The sequence below is a fragment of the Cyphomyrmex costatus genome, unplaced genomic scaffold (assembly GCF_001594065.2).
Source record: "Cyphomyrmex costatus isolate MS0001 unplaced genomic scaffold, Ccosl1.0 scaffold133, whole genome shotgun sequence".
NCBI lineage: Eukaryota > Metazoa > Arthropoda > Insecta > Hymenoptera > Formicidae > Cyphomyrmex > Cyphomyrmex costatus.
The window spans coordinates 552,716-569,403 of record NW_017275315.1 but is presented as its reverse complement, the minus strand read 5'-3'; the positions used below and the strand labels follow the sequence as shown (position 1 = coordinate 569,403).

Here is a 16,688-nt window from a genome sequence, read left to right as displayed (position 1 = left end):
CCCCTCCTCCCCCTCCTTCCCCCCCTCTCTCTCTCTCTCGAATTGAAGAGAATTATAAAAAGTGCTACTGGAAATGTAATTGTTTTTTTTATATTATAACAGAATATCTTACTAACTTTATAGAATTGGTTTTTTTATACAAGCGTAATTTTACTCTCAAATTTCTCCGAAATAAAAGAGAGTGTTATCTGGTTCCCTCTCTTGAAATAATTGAAAAAACTATTTGATCATTTATAATAGAAATGTTGAAAAGTAACCTCGAATTTTTTCTATATTTTTTGAAAGCCTACTAGAACAATAAAAAAATATAGACTGGACAAAAGAGACCCAGATTATAGACAAAGAAAATAAAAATATTATTGCAGACGCGAAAGGTTAAATTATTACAGAAATTTTTCGAAAGTTCTCCTTCATCCAATATAGTAACCTTTTCACAGCAAAAAGTCAGGAGTAAAAACCAACATCATTAGATATTATCGAAGTTAAACGCGATTTTGTTCGATGATTGAGAAATCATTATTGAAATGAAGAACAAGGCCGAGTCACAGCTGGTTTTGTCACATTTCTGCAAAGAGACTTTATGCGACGTTACCGCAATATCTTCAGTATCTTCGCTCACGGAGACTTTCGCGTATATTGCACACGACGTTTTTATTCCACTGTTGTTGACGCAACGACTTTATAAAATGGCAAGAATCTGTGCCATGAAACAACGATGACCATGGCCGTTTCGTGCGAGCTGATTTTTTTCTTTTATTAACTCAATCAGAAGGTACTCATTATTTTGCCACAATTCAAATTTAAAATCTGCAGGATTGAGTTTCGAAGTCAGATACTACGATTATAGACGGACGTTAATTAAGACATGTCACGACAAAACATTGTAAATCCAAAATCATGAAATGCGTATAAACGAGTTGTAAATGTTCTATTCTATCATATATTAACATTTTATGTAAAAAGTGCTGCTGCTACAAGCAAAAAAATGGATAGTGCAAAATGTTCACTGAAAAAAGTGATTTTACAATTGTAGCAAAAATTTTCTAGCTACGAAAAATTAGCTGAAATAGATAAATGGCTAGCGAGCACTACGATATCGTATATATCTCATATCTAATCGATTTAGATAATAGAGATAGAATTTATATCTGAATCATTTGTTAAATTCAGCAAAAAAGTCTTCCTGTGACGTCTAGTCAAATATAAGCTGTCACATATCTCTTATAAAAATAACTGTGGTAGATAGAAAAGTTTAGCGACGGCAGTCAAATAAATATATAGACCTTACACTAGCTATTTTTTCTTGCAAGTATTGTTAGAATATTGCTGCTATAAAAGTTAGGTATGATAGAAAATTTTCTAGCAGATACAAAAATCAGCGATACATTTTAGATATAATACTTAGAATTCTAGCTGAAATAGCGAAACACTTCCCTGAGTGTTGTACAAGTCCATTATGCAGTTAATTATGCATTTTTATTTAAACTTAAAACGTTTTAACTTACATTTTTACTTGGACTTAAAGCGTTTTAAAATTTGAACAATTTTGATACATTTTTTAAAAATTAGAATTAGTTTAAATTTTTGCAGAGACACTGATTGCTCATATCTTTAGTTACTGTGTTCATTCTTGTAGAATTTTTTTTAATTTTCAAGAAAATTTTTCTTTTTATGTGTGAAAACTCAAAAAATCTCACTCCATCTCTCTCAATTTCTGTAAAAAATTTTAATTAATTACACTTACAACGTCTTGCTGTGGCACATCTCAATTATCTTATCCAATTACTAATTCTTTACTATCAATAAATATGGGAATAATCGCATACGTTTGCATCGGAGGCCATAAATTCACCTGTGCTCTTTAGGGCAAAGCAACTTGTAATTCCTCGCACGCATATAATGCTGACGCAAGAAATTGCTAATCGAGGGGGAAACATTCTGAAATAGCAGCGTGCATATCGCGCTTCGAACAGGCGTTTATCGTCGAGTTACACAGACAAGTATTTAATTATGCCTATGCGAGGGAGCATGGTGCAATGCTCATTTCCTTCTTGGAAGGGGAATCCCCGTTATCTGCATACGTATTCAGACGAGACGTGCACGGGTTTTTGGCACGCTTTCTTCTAAAAATGTTCTAGAATAAGACACGGAAATGGAATAAGATCAAATAACGGATTCGAAATGTTACCCTCATTGTCGCATTATATTAAATTTTATCAATTTATATATTGTAATAAATTAGTAACAGCTTAAAAAACATGATTTTATCTTTTAGAAAAAGGTGATTGGCGAAGAAATAAATGTTGCAAACCTTTAAGATTAAATTAACGAATAGCTTATCATTAAAAAACAGATTTACTGGATTATGGCACACTATTTTGCATTTGTGTTAGTTGTTACGCAAAACAGGCAGGAAATGACCTATTTCGGGAAACGCAGGATAGCTATGTATCGGGAGTACAATATCGCAATTCGCAATTGCAGAACAGACTTCCTCAAATTATACTATATATCTACGCGTCATTTTTGCAAAAATCTCTTTACAAGATTACAAATCTCTTTACAAAACATGTGACAAGATTTAAAAAGAAATGTTTTCTTTTATTCTTGATATACGTAAAAATATTGCTTTTAGAATTTTTGTGAACAGCAAGTCCACAAAATATTTTACATTAAATATAAATCTCAAAATAGTTAATAATTATTTTTAAAAATTATGTAAAGTTTTTTATTTAATAATATATATTTTTTCAATTATATACTTCTATAAAGAAATTATTTTTTGGCAATTATGGAAAAAATTTCTAACAGAATTTCGGTCACATATTTATTACAACTGCCCACGATAAAAGAGAATCTCTCAATCGTCTGCCTCTCCCACGCATTTCATTATCATAACTAGTATGTTAATTTCATAAAAAACGAAGTTCCATCGCTCGCCCCGTTTACATATTCATAACTTTACCTAGATAGAGAGTAACTATCTTATAAAATGTTTCTATCAAAGTAAATTAAGTAAGAATGTATTTATTTCTTAAAAAATTAATTAATTCAATTTCTAACGATAAATATATATCAATTAATATAAAATTTAATAGATTGAATTTCTAATAAAATTATAATTCCCTAAAACAACTATAAAATAAAATTTTTGTCATTAAAATAGCTATTTTACAAACTCTAAATATCAATTTCTTAAAATTATAAACTAATCGTCACTTAAAAAAAATTTTTATATTCATAATTAATTAATGATATTCTTATTCTTTATTAAAAACATTATTTTTTTAAGTATGTAAGTCAAATTTATACGTAATATGGCCATGACGCAGATAATCAACGAATTGATTTGAATTGACGGAATTTACATAACGCGTCGTGAAAATCACCGGAAGTGGAAACTCATCACAGAGAGAGAGAGAGAGAGAGATTTTTAATCGAAAGAAAGTATGCGCGCATTTACTCGAGGTTTATCGTAAGAAATATTCAGATCTCAAATCTTGCGGAAATTGATTAATGTCATAAAACGCATCAGCGCGTCCTCCAAAAACACGACTTCCTGCGATTATAATAGCGTAATGACTTGCATCCGAGAATCGTGCATTGTTGCTGGCACACAGGTGCACTGATAACCGCCTAAGCAAACAACAGACAGATGTTCCCGAATGCATACATTTTCTAAAGCATGGATAGTATTAAAAATTTTCGAGTGTTTTTTGAAAAAGTTGCGTGCAAAGGTCGCGAGAAAAATATCGAATAAAATTGGGAGAAATCACAGAATGCGAAACGTTTTATCTGAAATTATCTTATTTGATCGACTACATCAGTTACAGAAATATTTCACTTCAACTGTAAACAACTTTCGAATTATTTTTCTACTTTGATACTCTGCGTATGGACATAGGAAAAATATTAGCCATTTATGCCGCAAGATATTGTAATTTATTCTACAAAAAAGAACGAGCCATCACAACTTTTGCAGGCTCTCCGCGGCAACTTGAATGACTCATTCCCCACCACGATAAGACACACATAACTATCACGAATTCGTTCCATTCCAGTGATCCTTTTCCTCCTTGAATACAGTTCCGCTGCTATTATTGCATTGCGTATCAAAAACGGGATTTTCGCATGAAATCGAGAGTTATCAAAATTATTCCCATTTTCAAAGATCTTCATATCTCTCTTGGTATTCATATCTCAAATAGACAAATGGAACATTACTTGTAAGAAATCTACTAAGTTAAAATTTCAATTAAAAAATGTTGCATTATTAAAAGCATTGATTTTACCTATCGCAGATTAATAAGTATATAAAATTAAAAGCGACTTTATACCTTATCGTTGTGACCTGAAACACGTGTAATCGACATGCAAGAATTACAAAATAGGTATGTATATCAGATTTATGACAATGCCGGATAAGATTAAGCACGACTCGATCGTCAAATCGAGCGAGTTTTTACATTCCAATCGCAAAGATTTTCATAACTGGCTGGCGGAATTGAGTGGGACGTTACGAGAGATACGAGAAAAAGCATCGTAAAAGCATTGTTGAGACAAGAGTGCAACAATCGTGGAAGGTACGATAAGGATATCAACGAGAACAAGCGATAAGAGAGATAATGGGCGAGACTTTTGTCTCTGACAAAAGAGAGGAAAAGCCTATGAAACAAACTTCGCCAGTTACGCGTCTTCTCGTGTTCTCGCGTAAATAGAATTGTTACAAGTTGTTTCGTAATTATATCGCTTAATTAGAGATATTCCATGTAAATAATCTATTTCGCATTTACATCATTTGAAACATCATCCTGGATTTTAGCTACTTTACGTAAACGTTTACTTCAAGCATTAAAATACCTAATTAGACTTAAGATATATGAATGTTCCGTATTAGATAAATATTAATTAATCGGTATTATACACAGGATTTTCTATAATGTCTAATATGTACAAACTTATTCTAACTCTTCCAATTTGATTTCAAATATTTCCTAATTATTCTTCTGCAGATTAGATATCTATTTATGTTTTGACTCACTGGAAAAAAAAGTAGCAATTTAAGTATTTTATAGATAATATAATTTCAAAAAATTATTTTTGCGAAATTTAAAAGAAATATAAATATCTTAAGAATGAAGTCATTAACTCCGATCATGTGTAAAAAATTAGCGAGACTTTCTCTATTAAGCTCAATTACAATTGTATAAACAAACTTGTAAGTGTAGTTGTAAGAATTGACCACAGTCGAATATTCGACTATGATTGGTCAATTTTTATATCATAACTAAATCCTCCAATAACATTTACGCTTTTGCAATTGTAGAACCGGTTTTTATCCCTTTTATCCCTCTTCATATACTACAATATAATCTTTTCAATTCCCACCAATGCAATGAGACGAAATTCTAAGCGATGTTAAAGGGTTAAACGAAATAAATAAACTCGCGAGCATCCACCTCTATATAAATGAATTATTGTCTGAACAACAACGCGTGTGTAAGTGAAATGTTTCCATCATTCGCAAACCAAATCATCGAGTCGTAAAAAAATGACGATTTGCCAAATGTTAATTCGACTTTTTCAAAAATCTGAAGTTAAGTATATGACGCGGTGATTTAATCCTGTTACAATTACTTGGAGCATTAAATGCGTAAATATAAAAAATAGGTACTTCAAGATATTTTTCATCGACATGTCTTAATTATTAATTTTTATTTTTCGCAATAATAAGAGCTTTACAAAAATTTACTTATTACTGAATTTTACATCTACTTTTTAAAACTATTAAAAGGTAAACTTTTAAAAAATAGTAACTGTGATATACATATATAGATATTTTAGAACTCTTTTTTAATAATAAAATATTAATTTTTATTATGAATCTTTTAAACAATAATAATAATAATAAAACTGTCGTGATTATTCAAAAATATCTATTAATTAAAACCAAAAATTATTCAAAAATATTGAAAAATAGTGCTTTTAGCATTTGTTCCTTAGTCATTACACGTGATCGGAAGCAGGAAATATCAAACGGTAATTTTTATTGTCGTGTATAGGTCGAGACTGTCCGTTAGCACGTGCAAATCAGCAAAGCTTCCGCTTATTCAGCATGATTCAATCATATTTCATTCATCCCCGTAGTACGATTACATTCGTGAATACTCTTGTGACTTTGAGAAGCAACGGTGATGCCGACTCGTGATGACGTTTTAAGCACGTGCCGAGATGATATAATCCCGTGTTATTTCAAGATATGACGATAACATAAAAATTGTTACATAATGACATAATGATTATTATTAATGATATTTAATCCTTCGTCTGCAATCTAGGCCTTTTTTATATAGTGAAATTTCATTAATTTCTTCGAAATAAAGGAGTTTTGGTAATGTAAAAACTACTTGGTAATGTAACAGAGATGTTAAAAAGTAACTCTAAATTCTTCCAATTTTTTAAAATCCTAGAATGATAAAAAAAACTTGGACTAAAGACACTAAAAATATATGATTGCAAAAAGGATTAAGGTTGAGTTGTTCCACCTTTCAGTAAATTTCAACTCTGTTTTACTGCCTTACTCTTTTATATTCTTACACTTTTGTTCTTTTATTTATCCAGTAGGTAAATTACCACATAGTTTATCCAAAGAATAGAGCAACCGGCCCTAAGAATCACTGACAAATACCCGCAAGACAAAATCTTTAACTTTTTACAAAATAAAAGTAAAAAGATGATACAAAATTCTCCAGCAGGATCAAGAATAGCCATCAATTTATTTCCATTTTAATATTAATATGACGATTATCTGTAGCTGTTAATTAATATAAAAGAAAAATATATCAAGGACAAAACATTTTTCGATGCATTGAAACGGTGTACCATCGTTTGTACGTTCCATTAATTGAACCGAACTTGTATTTCAAAGAACGTGATAGAGGTTATTCACATTCCTTTTGCGTAATGAACACGCGCTTGCGACACGCGAGAACGCATACATGTACGATACATCACCTGCTAATTAAAATCGATGCGACAAGTTGCGAATGCGTTGAAACTAATGCTTTGACGATAGAGACAACTCTCGATCGTGATACTTTGTAATTTCGTAATACAATATAATATATAATCTATATATATGTACTATTATTTTACTTCATTAATAACATTATTAATTACTGCTTGAAAATTTAAACATTGCAATATTGGCTACGTTCAGCAGAGAAAGCAGCTTTGCAACTGTTGTAAAATTCTTCAATACGATTGGTTTTTGCTTTGGGTTCTTTATAGATCGAAACGTATAAACCAATCATATTCAAGAATTTTACAACAGTTGCAAAGCTGCTTTTCCTGCCAAACGCTGCATGTCATTAATAATTCACTCATGCAACGGATAACGCAAAACAGTTATTATCGGTAGCTTATAACGAGAACAATAAATGTGATTCAGTGACCTAGAAATAAAAGAAAGGATATGCTGTTATGCATATAGAGACACATTCGTCCTTCAGTCATTTTTCCACCTCCGATAAGTTGTAATCAATCAATTGTCTTCATTTTAAGATACAAATCAAATGCTCTAACAATAATTAAATGCAATTTTATTGTCTGTAAAACGAGAAAAAAACGATCAATAAAAAGGAACACTTTTTAAGAGGAAAATATATTATAGATGATGCGTAACATGTACGCGCAATTTATATGGATACGTGACGAGTCTCCTCATTTCTATCTTATTACTCCGAGCAAATACAGATGCGGTGGCATCATCGACTTATTGTTAATTTAGGTAGGCGGTTACTTGAATATTCACGTAAGCACGATGAATGTGTTGTAATAAATGCAAAAATGCCGTTGCTGATAACCACACAGAAAGATGGTAATGGTAACTTAACGTGAATGTCGACATATTATTTAGTGACAATTTATGCCAATTAACCCTTTTATCCCCAATTATATCAGCTTTAAAGGAATTAATAGAAGTCACGAGACAAAGTATTACGAATAATATTATTTGAGTTTAATAATGGCATAAGTTCTCATTGAAAATAAATAAAGCCTTTTAATTCTTAGGAGATTAAGGCCCGGTTGCACCAACATTACTTGATTTCAAGCAAGACTTACAACTTTATCTATCTTGTATTAAACCAAAAGAGAGACAGAGACACAGACAGTTTAAGTTTCGCTTAAAATCGAAATCACGTTGGTGCAATCGGGCCTAAAAAGAATATCGGACAATGCAAGATAAAAAGATTATACAAGTGAATTATGGTAGGTATGTGTACAAACAAGGTAGAATATTAAAGATAATTATTTCGACAGAAATAGGATAAAAATATGGCTTAGAGATGATGATTTATGAGAAATAGCGTCATAATATCTTAAATTTTTTATCGTATACTTAGCCTTGACTAAAGCTGCATAGCATGTTTAATATATAAATAATGACTTGAATACATCAAGCTGCGTATATAAATCGTGAAATTATAATAAATTTTTATCTTAATATATCTGTATGTACACAGATGAATACATACTTTATATTTATAATCAATACTAAATTATGATTAATGATTTAGATTTAGAAAATGTGTCTTATTAATATTTTAAAGAATCATATTTCTAACATTTTCGATAACTTCTAATTTTCGCGAGGTGTGACTGTGACTCACTTAAATTATCATAATTCTTTATCTTTCGATCGAGGCCGCATCTTTCCATGTAACTGATAATAATGGAAGAAACGTGACGCCTCGTACGGTGAGAAATCAACGCAAAATAATCGCACGGCACGATTGGCAAAAGGAAAAAATCGCGATTTCTCATTTTATTAGTCAGCTGACGGTACAGGCAAAGAAACGCGTCATCGCTTAGAGAGGATGCGTCGATGGGAAAATGAGGTATGCACGTCATTACGACGCTTGCATAACCGTTTCCCTGAAAAAGGATTTGGACGATCTAAACTTAAATCACTTCCTGCCGCATCATTAACTCTTGGTAATCCAAGTAAAAGATACATGCGACTCGGTACTTGCGCTTCTTATCGCCGTGGTGATTACGGCAATATAAATCGCGGTAGAATCGATTACGACCTTAGAAATATTTATGAATCTTATTTCCGCGCAATCATATATAAATATCAAACAAGTACGCTCCTGTAAATTAAATTTGTATGATGTAAATATAATAATAAAGATTGTAAAATTTGTCGTATGAATGCATATGAAAGTAAGTAATATCGTATAAATAAAACATGAATTTTACGTTGTTCACGCATACCGAATTTAAAAAGACAACTTTACAAGTAAATAATCTATCAAAAATAAATGAAGTACATTAATAAATTTCATAGTTAATATTATACATGAATTGTAATAATACAATTGATTTTCATATCGTAAGGAGAAAGCCAGAACAGATCTCTTTTGTAGCTTACTATACATCGAATTTCTATTCCAGTTACTTTTACTGCAACACATCGATCATCGAAATGACTATAAAAGAACAGAGCGATGGCAAGACTGTTCCGAAGAGAAATAACTAATTATGACACGATGACGTGCGTGTTCAAATTCAATAGTGTGCACCTGTTTACATTTTATAAAAGCTACGCTACAAAACCTGAATGTTGTTTGCTACGACATAAAAAATAAAGGTGAACACGCGTTGTTTAACGAATAATTATCAGCATAATGTATACCAAAATAAAATGAATGTATACGGGAAAACTGAATTTGCTGAAGTATTTAAAAATTTAGTTAAATATAGATTTGAAAATAATTTTATTTGAATCTCATCAAAATAATTATATAAGATACTGCTAGAAGGTCAAAACTTTTTGCAGCATTTCTTATCACGGTTGAACTTCCTATATAATCAATAGTCTATGAACAAAATAATTTTAAAATCTATATCTACCTAACTTTTTAAATACTTCAGCAAAATCGATTTTATATAAATATATTTATATCTACAATAAAATAAATACCAAAATAAATTTATAGATTTTCTAATATTAGTAAAAATAAAATAATTCGTGCCTTAATATAGATTTGGAGGGGATGTGTTAAGTTAGCACCCCAACTATAGTACTCAGGAGTTCTGATTAGAGTTCCCACTTCCTTTTGACGAGACGAAGAGTTCCCTATAGTTAATAACAAGAGTTCCGCTCAATAAACATTAAAAAAAAATTTTTTTTAAATGGGGAACTAACTTTTTATCGAATTTCGAGATGGAATAGTTCTGAGCGGCTTAATAGCTTCAATTTGCGATTGCCTAGAGTTCCTGATATGTAAAAAAATTTTCGAATATTAAAAAAAAAATTAAAAATTATTGAAAAATTAATTTTTAGATACAATAGTTTTGATGATAATTCCTGCTTCTTTTTGACGATACGAAGAGTTCTCTATGATTTTTAATGACATATGCGCTTAATAATCATTTTTTAATAATTTTTTAAAAATGGGGTGCTAAGTTTTTAACGAAATTCAAGGTCGCATAGTTCTGATCAGCTTAACAGGACTATTTTGTGAATACCTAGAGTTCTTGATACATAAAAAACATTTTTGAAGAATAATAAAATTTTAAAAAAATAGTAGAAATCTTTGAAAAATTTTTTGAGAGTACCGAATAGTTCTTAGTAGCGTTTCTTATAGTTCTCGACGAGTCCTATCGAAGACTATGCGATACAAAAGCGATTGAACCAACGGTTTCCAAGATACAATGACATTTGTCAGAAAATCAAAAATTTTTAGAGTATATCTCAGAAACCGTTGTCTAATCGCTTTCAGCCCTGATACTTTTCGACAGAACTCGCCGAGAACTGTCCAGAACTCCGAACAGAACTACTCGGTACTCTCAAAAAATTTTTGACCTAAAATTTTTTTCCAAGTCCCACGTCGGAAAATTTTTTGAGAGTACCGAGTAGTTCTGAGTAGCGTTTCTTATAGTTCTCGACGAGTTCTATCAAAAACTATCAGGTGAAAAAGCGATTGGACCAACGATTTGTAAGATATAGCATCATTTGTTACATTTGTAAGATCATGTTTCAAAAATTTCTACTATTTTAAAAAAATTTTATTATTCTTCAAAAATGTTTTTTATGTATCAAGAACTCTAGGTATTCACAAAATAATCCTGTTAAGCTGATCAGAACTATGCGACCATGAATTTCATTAAAAACTTAGCACCCCATTTTTAAAAAATTATTAAAAAATTATTATTAGCGCATAAGCCATTAAAAATCATAGAGAACTCTTCGTATCGTCAAAAAGAAGCAGGAATTATCATCAGAACTATTGTATCTAAAAATTAATTTTTCAAAAATTTTTAATTTTTTTTTTAATATTCGAAAATTTTTTTACATAAGTATCAGGAACTCTAGGCAATCGCAAATTGAAGCTATTAAGCCGCTCAGAACTATTCCACCTCGAAATTCGATAAAAAGTTAGCACCCTAATTTAAAAAAATTTTTAATGTTTATTAAGCGGAACTCTTATTATTAACTATAGGGAACTCTTCGTCTCGTCAAAAGGAAGTGGGAACTCTAATCAGAACTCCTGAGTACTATAGTTGGGGTGCTAACTGAATACACCCATTTGGAGGTAGTATGTCACTCTTTATTAATATAAAAAAATATAGTAATAGTAGTACTTTTCATAGTTCTATAGTTCCTTGTCAAAATAAAGAACAGTTCCGCATTTTTTACACTAAAAACCAAAATTAACATTACAGTTATTAGAACTGCAGTTTTTTTATATTAATACAATGTCGTGTTAACTTCACAGATCCGCTTAATATCGCAATATGAGTTGTATTATTATACTGAGAAAAATGTTTAGATATAAACAACTATTAATTCGTTAATATATGCCTTATAAAAACTTTCTTACTTTTTTATTAAAAAATTGTATTCTAATCAGAATTTAATTAGAATAGAACAAATAAAATTTGATTGAAATAAAAAATTATTATAATATATAAAGCATTCTTATTTTTAATTTAAAAAGTTTTAAATCAAATATCAACAATAATGGTTATGCATACCAAACATTTATATATAGTTGCTAAAATTATCGTCGATATTCGATAGCGATGTATTCAGATATTACACGCGTCGCTACGTGCTAGACACTTTCTATCGTGGACGTAAACACGAGAGTAGTAGTAGCAGCTGCTGCTGCTGCTGCGACAACGAATTCAACAGGTGGACCCGTAGCGCGACTCGGATAAATTCCACGCGAATGCCACGGATTCCTTTGGTACGGGCGCGTCGTCTCCCGGGACTTTCGCGGCCGAAGAAAATGCCGATCAACCGATGTGTTTACCTTAACATGCGCTAACCACTTTTCTCCTCTCTCTTTTTACCTCTTTAATTTACTTGAAATATTTCACACATTTTCACTACATTACTGGGATAAAAGTCTGATTGTATTAATCGGCATTCTGATTGAAAATGGACAAACCAGAATTCTTCTACTTAAATCTATGTATTATAATCCTAGTTGAAATATAACTAGAATTCTAATTGATATGATTAAATTTTGGTCTGTTTATCTTCAACCAGAAATTTTTCTCAGTATATAGAGTTAAAGAAAAAATATAAAAAACAAATTTTTATGAGAAAATTTTTAGTTTATATCTAATTGTTATCAGAGATAAGAAGAAAAGTCTTTTTTGCCTAATATCTTAATCTTTAGAATTCTCTAGACTTCTTTATCTTGGAGCGTCTGCCAGAATACAATGGAGATATCCCCTAGATAAAGTTATCCGCAATTTATCTGAAAGTGAAGAAGTTGGACATTAGTCTTTTATTCTTTACCATTGTAAATCTTCTGGATTGATTTGTGAGATAAGAATGAAATATTATCTACACTGAGACTAGAATACATCGAAAATAAACCCAAAAAATTCTAATCATATTAAACAGAATACTCTAGTTATCTCACTCAAAATTATAATAGATGTAACTAGAAAAAGCACTTTTTACATTAGTTCCGCGTGCCCGAATGAATATTAATTTATATCTATTCAAAAAAAAAATCATCGGCGCTTTGCAAGATAGTCATACGATGCCATGTTACTCTTACAATTCGAACAATACTCTTACGATTCGAATTCAAATGGTAATTTGTACCAAAACATAGCTGTTTATTCCGAATAACCGTTTCTTATTAATAACTATCTCTCGAGAAAGGCTCTTAAATTATTCTAAGAATACCAATTTTCCATTTATACCTATATGCATTATTAGAAAAGAAATAATTTATTCACCATTACGCACATATACTTTGCGACAACAGATTATTTATGTAAAAATTAATTAATCAATCATAATAAAATTAAGTTAAAACATGTATTGAATTATTCAGGACATGTATAATGGAAAAGATATGGTACAGTCAGTTCTCATTTTTTGATTAACTTGTGATTAGACTTAATCCAATGATAATGTAAAAATTATATTTTTCTAGCTATGGTGTGTTATCACTAAATTGATAATTTTATAGTAATTTAAAGTTGTTACCATTACCGAACCATCAGTCAAGCAATTAATCATGGCTAGAAAAATACAATTTTTACATTATCATCACATTAAATCTAAACCACAAGTGAACTAAAAAGAAAAATATGCATCAAAAGTAAAAATAACTTATTTTTCAACATTGTGTATGTCAGTCGCGGATTTCAATTAAAACAAAGGATCAGCAATTCACTTCCATTCCATTCCATTCGGCGCTACAGCTCAAGGTGAGCTCGAGCTTCCGTCACAATATTGCTCCTTATTCCTCATCTTTTCCATTCATTCTTTAATGTTCATTGCTTCCAGGTTCTTGTGTACATCGTTCATTCCTATCCGTTTCCTACCAGCATACAATTTTCCTAACATAGTTCTGATGCTCCAAATTGCTATTATCTTAACCTTATCTGTTTACTCGCTCCATGTCGTCTTATGTTAAATCCATCCTTCCGAAGCCTATTCTGTGGTTCCGTAACGTCACTTATTTTACGGAGTAAGGTCGTTAGCCTTACGTCCAACCCTCCCTAGAGGGGTTGGATCCCCTACTCGTTCTGTTCCCTTGACTTCCGGCTGGGGTTTTAGCCGGGGGCGTTACCCAGTCTCTGCCAAGGGTTAAACAGTGCCACTACTAGAAGGTAGAGTAGGGGATTGAGAATGCGAGGTGTGATGCTTCATTTCCTTAGATCTCAGTAATTCACCCATACATGTAAAATTCGGCTTTATAAAAAAAAAAAATACGAGTCTATCTCTAAATCTAAATTTCTATAAAAAGTTTAAAAATTCGATACACGACAAATCGCACATTTGGGACGCCCAAAGTCGATGATAACAAGACGAAAAAGGAAAAAAAAAGAAAGGAAACGCACTTACCTCGTCAACGGAGCCATCTTCATTATGCTCCTCCACGATGTTGGGATTTCTCTCCGGCGTTTTGATCACTTTGATGTTTGACATAGTACCCTTGATGACGATGTTGTTTTCCCTGAAGTAATCATCGGCCTCCTGGTCAACCACTAGCAGCTTAGTCTCATTGGCGAACGCCTTGATACGCTCGACCACTTGATTGTGAGTTTCGTTCGCGATGTCGATCTCGTTAACCTCGACTATCCGATCGCCCTGGCGCAGACCGGCTGCCAAGCTCGGCGAGCCCTCGTCCACCTTGCCGATAAACTGACCGTTCTTGCCCTTCTGCGCGTGCAGATTGAAGCCGTAACCATTGAAATCATCCCACTTGACGATGTGGCAGAGTCGGGCACACGGCGCTTTATCGTCCTTGAAGGAAGACATCACGTCACGTCGGTCTCACTTTCGACGAGACAAGAAGGACTAACGTGCAAGAATCTTTCGCCGGATCCACTGCCGGAACACCACCACACCGCGCACTGGAGGAACGCGCGAAACGCGAGTCACGCGCGAATCGAGACGAGAGAAACACCGCGAGGTAATAGGTAACAGGACAAACGAAGAGACACGCGCGCACGTTCGAACGACGGACCAAAGTACGTATAGGACGTATGCGAACTACGAAGTGATGCGAAGTTGACTACGTTTACTCCGATTACTCGGCCAGCAGGCGCGAACGCTAGGAGTGACGAACAGTGCCGAACGGAGCCGAACTGCCGCCGCCTACCGTACCTGGCTGTGCCGCCGCGGCCGTTTCGACGACTGCCGACGAGCGCCGAATCGACCCGATTCCCTCCGTATACGGCCGTTACGCGCTAACCAGCGCTAACTGCGCTGCGAAAATTACTTACGATTTTTTTTTATGAATTTTTCGTTCTCTTCTTCGTTTTCCTTCCGGTTATTCATTAATTGCATCCTTCGCGTATTTGAATAGCCCGTTGAATTGAATACCTCTTCTCTTCTAGCCAGAAGAAGATCAGTCAGTTTACTTGACGATCGACTGTCTCGAGTCTCGACTGAAAATTTGAATTTGTGCTCCACTCGCTTTTTCGCGCTACGTCGCACTTCACGAATTAATTATTCATCGCAGATAGTTCATTTAACACATACATACGCAATTTACGTACGTCACTCGGAAATTGTAGTCTATCGATGTGCTTCTCAAACACTCGAGGAGGAGTACAGAGAAAGAATCAGTTCTTGTCCATTTTGCATTTGAATCGCACAGGTCGGCACTTCACACATTAATCCATTCAAAAATTCATTTAACACGTATATATACGCAACTTATGTATGTCACTTGGAGATTATGGTTTAGCGACGTGTCCCTCAAATACGAAAAGAAATTCGAACAATGCGCTGATGAACGAAACGAGATACCGGAGCAGAAAATACACCGCTGCAACACCGCAAAATGCTGCCGCGCACTACTGCCCTCTGAAGAAGTAGGTGTAAACTACACAACAATATCCATCTTTTTGCGGCACTCCTGATGGAAATAAATCACTGTAACCGTTAAAATCTTCATTAATTTGATAGATTTAAGTTATTTTAACGATTTCAGCGATTTATTTCCACCAGGAGTGCCGTAAAAAGATGGATATTGTTGTGTAGTTCACATCCACTTCTTCAGAGGGCAGTAGTGCGCGGCAGCATTTTGCGGTTACAGGTTTTAGGCCGTCATGTCCTCTCTCAGGTTTCTCTCTGACAGGAATGAGTATATGTTCTGTGCAGGAAAGTCAGCAGTGAACGTCCATATTACCTATATGTGAACCACGACTTCGCGATGTGAACGTCGAGGTTCGAGGACTGTCATGCCGGCGCTCGACGATTAACCTCTCGCGGCAGCTGCGCGAAGCTCTACGCGCAGGCGCTACGTTCATGCGCGTCGGTTACTTATCCAAAAGTAAGTATTTTCTGAATGTATACTGACAGTAGGTCTGTTTGCGTTTCTTGACATTTTTACAAAATCTTTATTGCATTTAAAACGAGATAAATTTTTTATTCTGAAGTTGGAGAGGAAGAAAACAAATTTACATATACTAAATGCAAAAAGTATACAAATAATGCGACATAGTATTGAAAATCTATAATTCTCACATATATGTGCTTTAGATTAAATTTTCAGAAATTTCAATAATTTGAGAACGCATTCCAACGCGACACAATTTTTAAAAATAAACAAATAAAATCAAAGAACCTAAAATTATTTTATTTCATTGTACTATTTTTATACTAGTTTTCTTATATTTTGACACTATATGGT

General features: G+C 32.9%; 1 protein-coding gene across 1 annotated transcript in view; it reads right to left on the bottom strand.

The window, feature by feature from the left end:
• The window catches only part of LOC108782718 (Na(+)/H(+) exchange regulatory cofactor NHE-RF1), a 17,006-nt gene extending 2,175 nt beyond the window's left edge, over positions 1–14,831 (bottom strand). The window contains exon 1 of the mRNA XM_018551071.1: positions 14,390–14,831. Coding sequence (XP_018406573.1) covers positions 14,390–14,806 — 417 coding nt within the window. The 5' untranslated portion in view covers positions 14,807–14,831. The remainder of the gene's footprint in view (positions 1–14,389) is intronic.
• Between the last annotated feature and the right edge of the window lie 1,857 nt (positions 14,832–16,688).